The sequence below is a fragment of the Myotis davidii genome, unplaced genomic scaffold, assembly GCF_000327345.1.
Source record: "Myotis davidii unplaced genomic scaffold, ASM32734v1 scaffold196, whole genome shotgun sequence".
NCBI lineage: Eukaryota > Metazoa > Chordata > Mammalia > Chiroptera > Vespertilionidae > Myotis > Myotis davidii.
In genome coordinates this window covers 1,445,887-1,463,209 of record NW_006288258.1, presented here as the reverse complement: position 1 = coordinate 1,463,209, position 17,323 = coordinate 1,445,887, and the positions used below count along the sequence as shown (strand labels likewise).

Genomic DNA, 17,323 nt, shown 5'->3' with positions numbered 1-17,323 from the left:
ATTTTAATTGTCCCCTTGCTATAGACCGATCTCTTTAACACCGCACAGTGCACAGTGGACAAGGCCATTTCAAATATTTATAGGCCTATTGAAATCCAACTCAGAAAGGCCTGTGACTTCCCCAGAAACAAGGCAGTTTTGCAAGGAGGAAAGAGAACTAGCACTGTAGCCCCCGCCCCCCACCCCTCCAGATGCTGGGAATGATGTGGGAGAGGTGAGAGGAGCGAACACTCAGGGCCTCTGTGGAGCCCACGGAGCAGAGACCTCAGGCTTGTGCTCACTGCCCTTCCTGGTAGAAGTAGCTTCAAGCCCAGAGCATTTTAAAAACTGCTTTTGGGGGACTAATAGCAAATTTTGACCCGCGGCTTAGCTAGCACCCACGACAGAGGTCAAGGGCAGCATTAGCATGCAGACAACTGTTTCTGTAGAATAATCATCACAGGAATAGGCCACCCTTACGGAGGACATGAGAGCACTCCCTCCCTCCCCTGAAAGTGTCCTCGCTCGCTTAGTTCAGAAGGAGAGGCAACGTGTGACCAGAACAGGACGGGACTGACTTTCAGGTTAATCCGGTCAAGGAGATCCTCCACGGACTTGGGCTGGGGTGGTCTTCCTTTCCTCTTCCTCCTGGTGGGGCGCTTGGGCTTCTCCTCTTCCTCGTTCAGCACGTCCACGTAGATGAACTTGAAGGTGCCCACCTTGTTGTTCAACAGGCCCATCCAGGTGCCCATGGGTGGTTTGCTGATTATATCGATGATGTCTCCTTTCTGGGGCCCAGGGAACAAAGATCTTTCCATTAGGCACATTGCTAAGCATGAATCATGAATCGATGAGTTGTATTCATCACCCCACATGTGGAAACACTACAAAGGCCAGAATCAGGGTCCCACAAGTCACATTATGAATGGGAACTTGGGAGAGGGCCAGACGGAACACTCCTGACTGCGTTGGCACTCACATGGGCTGGAGGTCCCGTTCCCCCGCCCTCCCGCAGCACAGGCTGAAGTGTCTGTCTCCCAGTGCTCATAGCTAGGTGGGAGGTGCCTGGCTCTCTGACTGCCTAGCCACCATCCAGAGCTCCTACTGCTTAGAGAAAGAATTTCTCCCAAAATGCCAGTGGCAATCCCTGCTCTGTGACTGCCTCCTACACTGTGGAACTCCATCTGTCCCATTCAATACCACTGACCATACAGAGCAGGCAGGAAGGTCTCTTTAGGGAGAGAGCACAGAAGCTGGATCCTGGAGGGCAACAGGAATTCTACAGGGAAGCTGAGGTTGGGGGTCTGGACCAGGAGGATGAGGTGGTGAGGACAGAGGATTAACACAAGCCCCGCCTCTGTCCCAAATGCTGGCTGGTTCTGTTTTGTTATTCACTACAGAGGAGAGCAGCTTGTTAAGGTAGCCAAGACATTGCCACTATGCCCCACAGCAGCCAAGCATTCTACACAAGAACTGAGCTCCTCTTAAAGACCCCAGGTCTAAAGCCAGACAGAGACACACCTTGAGCTTGAGTGAGTCTGTGTCATAGGGACTGGGTGTGAAGTCAGTGTGCACCCTGGCACGCCCACAGAAGGGGCCCCGGTAGGGGGGCTCCTCATCATCACCGTCTTCCGACTTGACACTTTCCCTGTTGCTGGTGGAGGAATCGGTGGTGCTCACTGTCTGACCGCCTGCACAGGAAACACGGGGAGAAGAAGGATAAGTACAGTTGCCCCGCAGAGCAAAGCTGAAAGACACTGAAGAAGCTGCAGGTTAAGGCACGAAGGGCAAAATCATAAGCCAAAACCATGTCAGGACCAGAGCAGGACCCAGTGATGAGGCCAGGGAGGATCTGAGTTTTCTCAGTGCTACCCCTAAACAAGCCCTAACTGCACAGGCAGGACTCCAGCAAGTTATCTTTATGATCTGGGAATGCAGGTGACATCACAAGCCCGGAACATTCAGGACCTCTCCTTGGTCAGGCATAACATTTTTACTTCATCCTATGGGTGAGGAAACAAACTCAGAAATGTCAAATAACTTGCCCAAGGCCAAGTGCTTTTAAAGTGGTGGATTTAAGTATGCTCCCTTTCCTCACACCATTCTGACGACACCACCACTGTCAGAGTGGTTGACCAACATTTATTGTCAGTGACATTTATAATCCTCCACCCTGCCCCCATCTCTTACTTTGTTGGCGAATACATCTTCATGACCTTGGGGACTTGACTTATCCTCCTCCACTCTCCAGATCTTTCCAATGAGATGCTTTCCCTATCTTCCCTGATCAAAATTCATCAGCCCCTCTCTTGTGCCACTGCTGTACATCGACTAAACAAATACAATTCTAGGTCCAGATATTTGGCAGCTCTCTCTCTCTAACAGCACCCTAAGGGTAGGAACCTGGGCCTCTTTATCTTTACATTGCTTGAACCTGACACCCAGTAAGTCTGATTTTGATTCCAAAGGAAACCGTCTACAATTACAAAGCAGACGTACTCATCGAGCTCTGTCCACTCAGAGAGCTCCGCAGACTCTCCACAGAGCCTCCGGCTTTGAGCTTGGGCTTGTCCACGTGTTCACTGTCGGGCTGGGTGGACGGAGGAGAGCCAGGCATCCCATCGAGGCCCGTGTCCTGCAATGGATTTCAACACAATTACATTTCATCAAAGAGGACAACTGTTATTTTGTAATTCAAAGCAATTCAGCCCTCAACTAAAACAATCAAATCCATTTCTATGCCCATATTTGATGCCATAGCCAGTATTCTCCTCCTTTTTAATCTATATCCTTGCTCCATTTAATAGTCTGGCCTGTGTATCAATTAATTAAGCACTTAAAAATTGTTTTCCATGCTCAATAGAAATTCTTGAAATCCCTGAGAAACACCTATCTACCTCCTAGAGAAAATCCTTTGTTAAAGGTGTAGAGACTCAGCATACTCAACAGTCCAGTAAAGAAGCCGGATTTCAAATGCAGATCAAGCAGAATCCATTAGCAATGTAGTATCTGGGATCACTCCCAGGGAATAAATCATCTATTTGAAGGGAAACATTTACAGTAAATATATGCATATTCCTTCTTGTTGTTTTGTTTTTGTTTTTTTAAAAAAAGGCCAGATTCGTATGCTTCTAGTTACACAAATTAATGAAATTGGCTAAGGAAATACCAACTGAGGACTCAGACATATAGCAAAAATACAATTTTTCGGCCCAGCCAGTGTGGTTCAGCGGTTGAGCATCAACCTATGAACCAGGAGGTCATGGTTTGATTCCTAGTCAGGGCACATGTCTGGATTGCAAGCTCGATCCCTAAAAGGAGATGTGCAGGAGGCAGCCAATTATTCCCTCACATCATTGATGTTTCTATCTCTCCCTCTCCCTCTCTGAAATCAATAAAAAAAATATGTTTTTAAATACCATTTTTCAGTCTATGATGAAATGTCTATAGGTTTAGTTATTATCAGTTGTCCCCAGGTTTTAGTACCTATCACTCCTCTTTGGTGTTGTTAGTGAAAACCTGCGACGACACTTTCAGATCACTTCTGGGATGGCTCTGTCACAGCCTGGGGGCCCCTCCTTTGCACATATGAGTGTAGCACGCTCATTTGATTCCTGGTGTGACAATGTTTCTCCTCTAAAGTCTGCAGTGAGAATGGTTTACTTGCCACAACAGAAACCTCTCTGGCATATCACACAGTCATGTGAGCACCAAACCATCTAAACAAAACCTGTTATTTGCATGGTGCCGCATCATCAGAAGAGCTTCATTTAAGGTCAACAAACAGCCATGGCAGCTTCTGATCCAAGACACACTGTGCTTTACATTTAAGAAAAGGGAGCAGATGGCCTCAAAAACTATAAAAAGAGGTGCCATTATTTGGGAGTTATTGAAGCTACAAAGTATGAATTCCTGAATATATTTATTTTTTTTAAATATATTTTATTAATTTTTTACAGAGAGGAAGGGAGAGAGATAGAGAGTTAGAAACATCGATGAGAGAGAAACATCGATCAGCTGCTTCCTGCACACTCCCCACTGGGGATGTGCCCACAACGCAGGTACATGCCCTTGACCGGAATCGAACCTGGGACCTTTGAGGGGGAGGGGGAGAGGGAGAGAGATAAAGAGAGAGAGTGAGAGAGCCCCGACCCGGGATTGAGCTGGAAACTGGGCATGTGCCCTGACAGGGAATTGAACTGGTGACCTTTTGGTGCACAGGATGATGCTCAACCAACTGAGCCACACCAGCCAGGGCCTGAATTTATTTTCATTTCTAAATCATAAAATAAGACATCCAATTCTTCTTTTAACGCTTCTGCTAAAAATACATGTGGTTTTGGGGGCTTTTAAACAATAGTGATATTAAATATACCTCTCTAATATTGTATGTTCTTAAATGCCTTAAAATAGTATTAATTTACTTATTATATACTTAGGGACTCCCTGTAAGAACAGGTAGTATTCCAGGTAATGGGCATATAGCAGACAAAAGTCCTAACCAGAATGGGTGGTATATCAAACATTGCAACATTCATCTTCTCTCCCCAAAAAGCATTACAATAGCCACTTATTCCTTCCCTTTTTTTTCACTTATGTGAAATGACTGTTTAAAAACAAAACAACAAAAACCAGAGAACTAAGACTACAAGGTGGGTAAATTATAGAAAAAAATGTTCAAATGACATTAAAGTTCTGTGCTCAAGCAGAAAACCCCTATGAATGTGAAATTTACACAAGCTCTCAGGGGAAAAGCCAACGAAATGAAGTGCTGCAAACCAGAGGTGCTGTTTCCCTGGCATGGCATCTGCTTCCCAGGAGAGCGAGGTGCACTTCATTTCTGGTGAGAAATTCAGAATCACCATCACTCTTATACCGAAGGGCCAAGAAATGCAAAGAATACAGAAAACAACCGTAGGGAACGCACAATGGAGGCAGCGACTTCCCCTGCAGGTCTGAGAAGCCAGGGTTTCTCAACCTGAGTGCTGTCAGCATTGTGGATGAATAATTCCTGTTGTGGGGTGCTGTACTGTACATTAGTGGGGGTGCTATCCTGTGCATCCTAAGATGCCTCCCTGGCCTCTATCCAGTGGATGTCAGTAGCACCCACCCCACCCCACCCCACCCCAGTTGTGACTGTCTAAATGCCCTGGGGTTGGTGGGGGAGCAAAATCACCCGACCCCTGTGAGAACCACTACAGTCAACTGAAGCTCTTGGGCAGGCCTTGCATGAATCACTAGGTGGCTGGGCTGCCTAGCTGGTGTTCAGCGATTCAAACAAGGGGCTGCTTGGATTTTAGCTTACTCTGCCCACCAGAGGGCAGCAGCTGAGCCCACATGTCTGCTTCCCCATAAATCAGCATCACCTACATATTTCAAGTAGAAAACCGGCAGACACTAAAAATGTTCAACAAACTACAAGAACGAATGCTATAGAGGTGCCAGAGGTGAGGGCTCTGAAAACCCAAGGGCCAGAATTACCTGAAGGCCCAGCTCTCCACCCGTCTTTCTTCCCTCCACCCACACAAGATAGAAACTGTCTTTCTAGTGATGGGATTACAGAATTGGAGGGGATCAGTTCTGAGTTATCTGAAAAGCTGCAGAGGGAGCCAGTGAGTGAAAACATCCCTGTGGAGACATGATTAGTCCCGAAGCCCACTGCCAGGAAGCGTTTTCCGAGTTTCCTTCCCGGACTTGCTGTGTGCTTCTACCACTCATGCTACACCGGAAAGGTCTGCTGCCTAAGAAATCCTGAGTGTCTTTTTTTAAGGTTTGATTCTAGGGACATCCATTTTGTAGCAAGGGATTTATTTTAGAAAATAAAATCTTTTGGTTTTAAACTTGTGCCCTCACTGCACTAAAGAACACATTTTTTACATGTCTGCCTCTCCGCCCATCTGTACGTAGAAAGTGAGGCCTGCACTTGTATTCCCAGCACCAAGCATGGTGCTGGGATGACCCTAAATGCTTAATCCATTCCATGTTTGCTGTACCAAATGCTTGACTACATAAACTAAGCATGGCCCTGGGCCAGGTTAATGCCAGCGAATGTCTGTATTTAGCACCGTTTAAAATCTCAGGCTGACATCCTCGGCTTTCCTTGTGTCAGGAGGAGCCAGGGGGGCTTTTCGCTGGGCACCTGCGCACCTGCTCAGGGACAGAGTTGCTGTATTTTTTGGACATTCTCTTCCTCATTGTCTCTTTCACGGATTTGACCTTTTTTCCAAGAGAGATGCGGGAGGCGGTAGGTGATTTGATGACTTCCTTGTACACAAAATCTCCTTCTTTGCCCTGCAAAACAAAATAAGTGCCATTAATCACAGGAAACAAAGCCCCCAAACAGGTTTTATTATCGAAACCATTAATGTTCTATGTCTCAGAAAAATCCTGGCATCCCCTAGGATTTTGAAATGTTTCCTGTTAACGGAGTGCTAAGCTATTAATCATTTTTTTAACTTTTTTTGTATGTTTTTTCAACTTGCTTTATTTTTCAATTACAGTTGACGTTCAATATTGTTTTTTATTAGTTTCAGGTGTATGCTATTTATCTTTTTGATTAAAAATTAAAAGCGATTCACTAAGGGCTTTTGTTTGTTTAAAGTGGGATGTGAAATACATTTTATTTTATTTAATCTTAGGACATTTCCTCCCCTAGTATACTCCTCCCCTCCCCAAGTGAAATACTCAGGGGAACTGCATTTCATCAGTAGAGTGACTGAGATGAGCCAAGGCTCACATCATCCCAGCAGTGGGGGAGAAGAGAAAGCCAGTACTACTGAACAAAATGGACATCTCAGTCATCACAAGTCAACACCTGATCAGGTTGCATCAGGGTGGCCCTCGGTGTGGTTGGCTCCTAAGTGCGTGAATTTCCTTTTCTCAGACAATTACACAGTGGACACCTCTTGTCTTACTTTTCACTGAAACAGAAAACAGCTTTTCCTGGAAAGTCAGAGAAAACACACTTTCTCCCATTTTTTTAGAAGACTGACTATGTAACATTTTTAGTTTACAAATCCATAAAGTTTGATGTCCAAATAAAATAGTTTTATTCTTCCAGGAAATTCTCAAATACTTCCAAAATCACAGATGGGTGTTTTTAGGGGACATGTGACAGTATAAAGCAGTTTCCTGACGAAATGCACGAGGGGAAAACAAAACTGTATGCAGAGCTCACCTGCACCCCCGGGGCCTTCCCAAGGAAACACGGGGAGAACGTGTACAGCACAGTGGCGACCTGTCCCCACACTGGGGTCCAGAAGAAGCGGGTCGGAGGAGCCAGTAAGCTCAGCCCATGGAAGACTGGTTTGCTTTGGCCCCAAGGAGACAGGGTTCATTCCAGGACACCCCAGATCAGAAAGACCTAGGCTTAATATGGGGCTATGAACTTGGCCTCTGATAAAACTGGTTTTTAGAAATGTTGGCAAATGCTCTTGAACACAAATCACAGGCTCCATCCTCTGGCCCTGTCTGTGTGTAGCAGCCATGTGCACTTACAGCTGGCATGAGCAAAAACTAGCATGAGACCAAGAGGCCAGATGCATCTGGATTTGTGACTTGGAGGAAACTGGAAACACAGGCGCTGAAGGAATGGTGCTACTACAGAGAGGGATGGAGGCCGGAGGTGGTCGTGGTTTGTTCCCGTGGAAAAGAGAAGTGTCTCTAAGGGAAGGGGAATGGGGTGCGAGTAGGTGAAAGGATTAAGCAAAGAAGCAAAAAAAAAAAAAAAAAAACCTCACAGATACGGAAAACAGTATGGTGATTACCAGAGGGAAAGGGGGTGGGAGAGATAGAAGAGGGTAAAGGGGGCATAACTGGTGATGGAAGACTTGATTTGAGGAGGTGAACACATAATACAATATACAGATGACGTATTAGCGAATTGTACACCTGACACCTATATAATTTTATTAGGCAATGTCACCCCAATAAATCCAATTAAAATATTTTTTAAACATGGGTGAAATAGGGCTTCTTTTCAAAGGATTTAGGATCACCCAGGAAAAGATTACCCAGCATCAATTCTCAGAGACTAGACGTGAAACTCTGTCAACCACGTCACTTGGATCCGAACCTTTTGCGTTCCCGCTGATGCGTACTCACCATCGGGTAAGAGTTATTACTGCCGATGTGCAGAGAGCGATTGGTCAAGTCAAATCCTCCAAAACTGCAGGTTCTCTGCGGAAAGGGGAGGGCAGGACAGTTAGGCTGCAGCCGGCCAGCAGTGCACCAACCCAAAGCATTTCCCACTGGCAGGACGTCACCGAGTCACAAATACGTTACAGGATGGAAGTAGAACGAGAAATGATGAGGAAAAAAAATACATGATTCATGTTACAAGGAAACTTGCCACTGGAACTGTGCCTACACCAGAGATCCAGAATCCCCTAAACATGCAAAAACCCACTGGTTAAAAAACTCATAACCAAAAACCATCCATGTTTCCCTGTCTCTTAGCAACAGACTTCCCCTCCCAGCCCCCTTAACATCAGCCGCATACAGTAGTGACAATGAGGGAATCCATGTGCTCAGAGGGAGGTCTTGGAAACTCAGGTCCCAAACCCTATGGCTCTGCCCCTGACAGCAGGCTTTCCTAAGACTCTTTTGTTTAGTTTTAAATTGCTAAGAAGGGGGAAACCAGGTTATGTTTACAGTAGTCCAATCAGGCCAAGAGGGTTACTCACTCATTGCTTTCCTGACCTAGCCAAAGATGCTGGTAACTTTCCCATCTAACTGACCAACTTCATCAATTATGACTCCTTTTTTTTCTGAGTGTAGAAAGATGCCACATTTGCCGAGGAAGAAAAAAGTTGATTCAGTGACTGTCTTTGACGGCACTCTAATTTAATGGGGAATTAGCCATGTTATGAAGAATAAAAACTTTAACTAACGTTCTTTCGGTTGGTTTCAAACTTTACGGAACTGCATATATTTCAGTGATTTTTATATTTCCATACTTGGTTTCAATTTTCCTTTTGTTTTTCTAGCAAAAGCTACTCAAGGACCATTTCCATGCCCCGTCCCCCCAATCAAAAAAAAAATCTGTAAGAGAAAAGAGAAACTTAAAGCTCACTAATTCTTCTTACAACTGATTTTCTTGTTTTTTAAGCAACTGGTAATAAAAGTTGAATAGCGAATTTGGGCTCCATAATTTGTACAATCTGTTTCTCAGTGAACTCTAGTTAATAGATATTAAATAGAAGAAATGAACGCACAGCACAATGTATATTATAGACACTGCTTATTTAAAATAAATGTACTAGCCCTCGCTGGTTTGGCTCAGTGGATAGAGCATCAGCCTGTGGACTGAAGGGTCCCGGGTTCGAACCCAGTCAAGGGCACATGCCCAGGTTGCAGGCTTGATCTCCAGTAGGGGGTATGCAGGAGGCAGCCAATCAATGATTCTCTCTTATCACTGATGTTTCTCTCTCTCCCCCTCTCCCTTTCTCTCTGAAATCAATAAAAATATATCTAAAAAATAAGTGTACTTTAGACATATATTAATTAAGTGAATTGATAAAGAAACATCCAGAAGGAAAATGCTTAGGGTTTTGGAATCACACGGATGTGGATCCAAATCCTGGTTCTGCCACTTACTTGCTGCGTGACCATCGGTAAAATACTTAGACTCTCTGAGCTCTGGTTTCTTCATCTGTGAAATACTACCTGTAGCATATATTTGAAGACCTCTACCACACGACCTGACACAAAGCAGGGGTCTCGAAGAATGTTTGTTTCTGACATCACTTCTCTCTAGGACAGTGATGGCGAAACTTTTGAGCTCGGCGTGTCAGCATTTTGAAAAACCCTAACTTAACTCTGGTGCCATGTCACATATAGAAATTTTTTGATATTTGCAACCATAGTAAAACAAAGATTTTTATTTTTGATATTTATTTTATATATTTAAATGCCATTTAACAAAGAAAAATCAACCAAAAAAATGAGTTTGCGTGTCACCTCTGACACGTGTGTCATAGGTTCGCCATCACTGCTCTAGGACTACACTGAGAAATGTGCCTTGTCCCAACAATTGCTATATTGAAGCTTAGGCTCAGGCAACATTCTAAATATGCAAATGAAAGACTAGAACTTAGTTCTATGCCGTATATTCTGGGAGCTTCAACTGTAAAACCAAAGCATCCCAGGAATGGGTCAAAAAGAGAGACAGCAGGTGTGGCAGGAGGCAGGCCAGGAGATGCAGGTGTCACGGGAGGCATTTTGGGGTCACCAATATTTGGGATGTCACAACCGTTCTCCTTCACCACAGCTGTTGTTGCTGTTTTAAAGGACCTACCACAGACATGACATCCAGTGAACATTATTTTTATTTTATATTAAGTATCGATGGACAATCTGACTTCCCTTATAACCAACTTAACTAGACCTCTATCTATTCTATAAAAACAGAAACTTTTTTTATGCAAAAATACCAAGTCTCCTCATCTGGAGAGTGGTGTTAGGAACACCTCTCCAGGCTAATTTTTAATATTAACTTTCCTTTCTAGTTTATAATGCCCAATAGATTTTCTCATTTTTGTCAAGACAATCATTTGATTGTGGCTCGTTTCCTGTGAGTCAGGGCTCACAGACACAGCATGGCACCCAGATGCCTGTTCGGTTTATGGCTCGGCACTTCCCTGCTTTGCATTCCAGCTTCAACTGCAACGCTGGAGCCCAGCACGCTATTTCTGATGCATGGGAACTAACTGACAAAGCACTTATGTGGAAATATAGCTGCAATAAATCAGAAGCTCGTTTATATCCTCGCATGCCTGCTGTATGCATTTATTCCTAAAATAAAAAGCTCCAAGAGTGAACTGGCTTTTTGAAGCACCAACTAACCCTCTCCCTGTGATGGGCTGATATCTGGGAAAGATTCCTCTGTATCATTGTGGAAGCACAAAAACTGGAACAACGAACGCTGCTTGAACTCATCTCTACTCTTTCGGTAACAGCAAGTAGATCTCAAAGCATCACCACCCCTTCAACAGAGAAAAGAGCTTTAGAGAGAACAGTGAAATCTCCGGCTTTGGTGGTCTCCACAGATGAAGCCTAAATGGGGTTTGTCAAGGGCATACTTCTCATGTCCAGGTAACTGTAAGACTTTAGATAGATGCTCGTGGATGGGGAGAGCTGGGCAATGGAATGGTCATGCACTTGAGAACATGTTTTTGGGGGGAGGTAGGGTTGAATTTTTAAAATGGACAAAATTCCAAAATGTCATGCATGTCTGTTTCACCAAACAAAAATTGAATGACCAAATAAAAAGCAAGACAAGTGACCATTTTCAGTGAATACAAAGCATTATCATTTCCTTGAGGTTTCATCAAGCAAATATGGTATTGTTTTTGAAAGATAAAAAAGATCAAGGTTGAAGATTAAAGGAAACTGCACTTTTGGGTAAAATGAAGCAGATATATGCCAAAAAGAATAGAAAGAACTTTTTAAGTAAAGCAAGCAAAGAAATTGTGTCTTTAAAAAAAGGAAAAAACAAAACAAACACCTCTTTTTGATGTTTAACATTATTTGTCCCCATAGTCTCTGATAGTTAGAAAAAATTTTGTTTTCCTGATTGTACAACTATACTTACAATAAAAGGCATGTGCAAATTTCTAATTTAGTGTAGAACATATACTTCCACAAGTATTAATACTGCCCACTACTGCAAGTTCATAGTACCTTAAAAAACTCAGCCTCAGGCTGACACTTGGAATAGAGATTACATAGTGCCACCTTTACAGGGGGAAAAAATGCTCTCATGTCCACACCCAAAGTCAATGAAGACTCAATCACTGTCCCACAGTGTTAATTAGCACTAATCTTAGAAATATAACTTCTGGTCAGGAAAACTGATAAAGTTCGATCATTAACCTGGCAATAAACAATATGAGGGGCAATGAACAGATCAAAGTGCTCAATGTGAAAAAATTCTCATCATTACATGATTTAAACTCACAGAGCTGAGTCATCCACTAACAGAGAAGAGGTGACTCTGTCCATCAGGGTCCTGCCCAGTGGCAGAGAGGCCCACACACTGGGCAGAACACTTCCAGAGGTAAAAAGTAAATTATACCAAGATTGGTTAGCTACAAGTATTCTACAAAATACCTGTGGGTCAGAACTGAGTGAGTGAAAAAAGGAATTATGTTATTTTACAGCAAAACAGAACCACTGATAATTGTTGCCATGATGTTGAAAGAACCAGAAGTTGCCACTAATAGTATTAAAAGGTTTGCAAGACTGATAGGAATGTGAAAAGATGGAAAATTAGACCTAGCAAGAAGGTCAGCATGTACAGGAATATTTGGAAAATATAAGGGGTAAGGATCTGAGGATTTTTTAGGAGAAGGTCATTTTAAAGGGATGGCACTGGCCAACCAGCCTCCATGACCACAAAAGGAGAAGGTAATTGAAGGATTTAAATCACAGTAATCATCTGAGGAAGATCACCTTACTCGGGAATGTGAACAAACCCTGGAGAAAGCCCCCAGAAAAGCTGCCATGTAGTCCACTCCTTTAGACCTTTAAAAGGAGACACAGCCGGCAGTCCGGAGGGAAGGAAGCAGGACAAGGGGACTGCAGGGCTAGGAAGCCACAACTCCTCCTCCATCTGTGCACTGTATATGGGCTACTGTGCAAACTAGAAATTGGGTGGGAATCTCAGTGGGGGGAAGGGGTGGGTATCTATAGTCTCAAGTTCAAAATAAGTCATGCCCTGAAAACAAACTTTACAAAAGTCCAATCATTCAGTAATAAAACTGAAAAATGCTTTATTATTTGAAAAGAAGCACTTCATTCCTTGCTATGTATAGAAGAATGGAGCAATGGAGGACATTTTAAAATAGTTGTTCCTTTGATTAAAAAGCTAAGAACGCCAACTTGACTTAACTAAAAAGAACTCTAATTCTTTTCCCTTTTGATTTAAGAATTTTCCATTTGTTTCTACTGATAAAAGAAATATACTTGACAACGTTTCCAAATCACCAAATTGGTGATTGGGATGATGGCGATCTTTCCATGAGCTAGTTGCCATTGTTTTAATTAACTAAAACAATAAGCCTCTCTTTTAAGGGCAAAATACCCTCTGTTTTGAATCAGCTTCTTTGAGGTCAAGTGACGTGATGGCTGGGAACGAAGACAGCCACCCTCGAAGGAAGCCAAGCCCCACCCGGGGACTCTGGGAGCCCTTCTCTGGATCAGGAAAGAGGACACGTGGGGAGTAGGGCTGGAAATCTGAGATGGTGATGGAACGGGCCCTGAAGTTAGGAAGCTATGAGCAGAAGAGCGGGGAGGACGCCAAGCTCCACAGAAGAGAGGCCATCATGCTTGACTACACCTCACGGAAATGACAAGGCCATCCTGGGGACCCTCCGGGAGACTCACGGACTTCTGGTGGATTCTCAAGAGAACCCTCTTAGTACAGCGGTCGACCGTGGCGGCCCACTTCCTCTTTGCCTCCTCCTCCTCCTCCAGCAGGCACCGCCTCAGGTCCTGCTTCTCAGCCTTGCTCAGGGTCCTGTCTGAGGCAGGGCGCACTAGCTGGGTCAGGTTCAGGTGGCTGTACAGGCTCCGCTCCACCACGTAGGTGATATTGAACTCGCTGACCGCGGGGCGCCCGCGCCCCCTCCTGCCGGGGACGCCACAGCTCCCTCCCCCTTTGGGTCTCTGCCGCAGCAGCTGCAGGTCACAGGGCGTGCTGTGCACTCCTTTTCTGGAGGGACGCTGGCAGAGAAAAGCTCGGGAACAGGAGTAATTAGTATCCGTCTTCTTCAGGCGGATGTGCTTCCGGACGCTCTGAACCTCCTCCAGGGACACTAGCAGGTGGTGCCTGCGACGGTGGCTGTCACAGAAGCACACGCCATCGGTACTTACCCCGTGGCTCAGGGACCCCAGGCCCTTCTTCATCTCCCCCTCGGTCAGGGAGCGGGAGACCTTCTGGGCCTCTTCCTCGTCTGGGTAGGAGAAGAACGTCCCCATCTTCTTGGGGGGCTTAATGAGGCCCCGGCTGTCGCCTTTGCTGAAGGTTTTGACCAACTTCCGGCCCGCGGCCCAGGCTTCCAGGTTGCTGGGTGATGGAGAAGTGGTGAAAGGGTCTGAGTCATCTTCCGGAGGCTTCTCAGGGGAGCCGTCAAACAAGAAGGGCTTCTTGTGCACTCCAGAGTACAGGGCGGCCCGCTCATCCAGGGCCGGGGGGCTCTCAAACACAGGCTCCTCCGCGCCTGCAGAGGGGGCAACGGACACGGTCAGGGCCTGCACACACATGCCTTTGGGTCCCCCCTCCAGACCTTTCTTTACGCACCCCCACCGTGCATAAGGTAAGCTCGTCGGTGCGAAACCACAGGGATTCCCTCCCTGTCTCACTCACCCTCTTCATACACCGGGCTCCCGCTTAAATAACAGCATGTAAAAAAGGAAAACCAAACTGTGCCAGCGTAGGGCTTCACACAAGCTTGGTGTTAAAAGGTTTTGGATGTGTTTTTTCTCCTTCTTTAAATATCTTTGTAGACCAGACGCCTTAACAGACCTATTAAAAGTGCCATTTGGGAAATCTAAGCCCGTCATTTCCACGGTATCCCTCAGCACTTGCAGTAAGTAGCCTCCCCAGCTGGTTATGTGCAACAAGCTCAGGAGCTGGAATGAGACCCGTTCCCTCCTGAAAGGCTGTCTGGTTGCCTTTTCATACTCAGATTGAGGTGAATGCCATGTGGCAGACGGCGATGTTTTACTGGCACATGTGCCATTTCGGTGATTATCTCTCCAAGGGAGTCCAGGTGTGGAAACACCACCACATAGGGGTGTACCTTGCGAATGCAACAGACAAATGGTTCCCAGTTGACAGGACAAACACAAGAAGTTAGGGAACCGAGTGACCCTAGCCAGACTGTCCCATCAACTCGGCACTGCTAGAAGCAGCAGCGGCCCTGAAGGGCCGGGACCTGCGAGCAGCCCCACCCGCGTCCCACTACATCTCAAGGACACGGCGGCTCCTGGAGCCTTCGCTGAGCCAGGTACCGTGCCAAGCCCTCCGGAGCCCAGTGGAAAGGTCTGGACTTATTGGCAGGAAAACCGAGCTCTTTCCTGTGTGTGCGATGGAACAGATGTGAGAAAATAAGTAGGTCAAACTGTGGGTGTAGTGACCCTAACTGGCTGTGTCCCTTTAATTATAAGGAAACTTTTGAGCAGGACAGCTTTCCACCAGCTGAACTGTGAAGAGGAAAAAACACAAAGTTTCCTGGAACAGAGGGATGGCACTAAATATACCAGCTGGAAGGAGGGTGCCAGTGTGCGGTTAAGTGTCAGAGATAAAGGGAAAGGACTGCTCACTTCAGGGGAGAGGGGAAATGAGTGGATTGGTGGCAGTCCTTTAAAATTCCAAAAGTTTCTTACTCTTCCAATGGATGGGAATTACAGTTCCAAATATAAAGAAACAAGAACATTGCTATTAAGCACAACCCTAGACTGACTCTGAAGTCAAGGAGGTGGTGGTGGAAAGGGAGAGTCAAAACTATGCCCAGTCAAAAATTCTCCATCATCTGCAGGCCAAATCCACTCAACTCAAGAGTTACTCCCGGATCTTCCCGGAGAGTTCAACATTAGGGCCCAGGGTTCTGATGGGAATTTGCTAGACCAGAAGCAGTGTGTGAATATCATGAATGTTTCCTGCTACTTCCTCAGGACATCTGACTAATCAGGTAAAGAGACCAAGGGTCCCTGAGCGGCCACAAGTAAAATGGCAACCTCTTCTATGTCGTCTGCTCCCCATGGCCAAGAGGAGAGGCACAGCCTGGTGGCTGAGGCAGCTCACCAGCAGACTTCCCCCAAAAGCAGTCCAGTCACAGACCATAGCTTTTCCTGCAGTCCAGGTGTCCGCGGAGGCATGCAAAGGCCCTTATCTACCCATAGTCCTTAGGGGCTTTGGGAAATCAGGGGGGGTTGTCTAAGTAGTTTAAGGACCTGGCACTCAGTCATGGGTGAACATTTTCTGGGCTCTGTCTTTAGGGCTGTCATCAGAGATCCCAATACTTCCATGTCACACTGGATTCAGAACCAGCTGGGGCACATACAACCACAACATATGTAGCTATACTCCCTGGTTCAGGAAGTCAGCATCTGGTGGAGGGTTTGAGGAAGTGTGGCAAAGGTCTACATAGTGGCCATATCAGCCCGAGCTCTGAGGGCAGGCCTCGTGTGGCGCGGGCTCTTCTGTCTCCCGTGCCGAGGCCCTGAAATCCCAGCCTGGACCGGGTTCCTTGGGTTCAGAGCACCGCTTCCCCATTCTCCTCTGGCTTGAAAGTACAACCATCCTACTGAGAGAATGGCAATAAAAAAAGTGCTCCCTCCGTCATCACTTGGCGTGATATGCTTCACATACTGACCTTTATCTGTTTTATTCAGCTGAGACCAGAGCACAGCGAGAAAGGTGACTTTGACAGAATGGGATGACTTAATGCCGAGAGAGAGCACAGACTGATGCCCTGGTTTCCAGCCCTGGCTCTGCTACTCAGCATCTCCCGACCTTGGGCAGTTACTTCCGTCTCGGAGTCTGTTCCTCACTGGTGATCACACCTACCTAGCTTTATAATACCTACTGCCAGGGGACTGAGAGGATAAAATTAAATAAAAAGAGGTATGTGGAGGTGCTCTATATGCTGAAAAGCACTGTACAAGAGCGAGTGTATCAGGTTACAGATGAGCTGGAACAATGAGGGAAGGCGGTGGGAGGGTATCAGCTCCAGGAGAAAGACACAGAAATGGGCCGACAAAGGGCACTGACCTGGCTTACAGTTTAATTAACATTGTCTAGGGTCACCGTGCCCCAGATAAGGACTTGAAGCTCAAGTTACAAGGGTGAGTCTGGGTGAAGGACAGCAACTCTGCAGGCTTTCCCAAGCCTCCAGAGCTGGGGGGAGGGGCAGCTGGCAGCAGAGTGGAGACCAGGATGTAGAGTCAGGGTGCCCAAGACACAGAATTAAGTCTGGGCAGCCTGACTCCAATCTAGTTGTGATGTTTGAGATTTAATTTTGTCAGGTGTGCATGAGTTTTTTAAATGCCATCCCCCGCCCCCACCACCACCACCACCACCACCACCACCACCACCTTCAGGTTCAAAGATGGCAACTCCATGGGGCTCTAGTTAATATCACTAATGGACACGTGTGTGTGATTTTAGCAAGAGCTGCCACAATGAGGGGAAACAATGACTGCAGACAGGTATTAACACATCCAAATGCAACAGCAGCATTGCATCCAAAAGTAAAAAGAATTACCACGTAAAAAAGCCACCAAAGGAAACCCAGGAATTAGCTACAACGCTAAGTTTATGAAATTGGCTAAAGCAGAT

The 17,323-nt window shown here is 45.8% G+C and overlaps 1 protein-coding gene across 6 annotated transcripts in view; it reads right to left on the bottom strand.

Moving 5' to 3' along the window:
• SASH1 (SAM and SH3 domain containing 1) overlaps positions 1-17,323 on the bottom strand; it is a 217,175-nt gene that overhangs the window by 16,513 nt on the left and 183,339 nt on the right. For all 6 annotated transcript variants that reach the window (XM_006760153.2, XM_015561618.1, XM_015561617.1 and 3 more), the window contains 6 exons: positions 13,855-14,201; positions 8,083-8,157; positions 6,127-6,270; positions 2,479-2,614; positions 1,501-1,670; positions 558-767 (listed from right to left, as the gene is read on the bottom strand). In XM_006760153.2, coding sequence (XP_006760216.1) covers positions 558-767; positions 1,501-1,670; positions 2,479-2,614; positions 6,127-6,270; positions 8,083-8,157; positions 13,855-14,201 — 1,082 coding nt within the window. The remainder of the gene's footprint in view (positions 1-557; positions 768-1,500; positions 1,671-2,478; positions 2,615-6,126; positions 6,271-8,082; positions 8,158-13,854; positions 14,202-17,323) is intronic.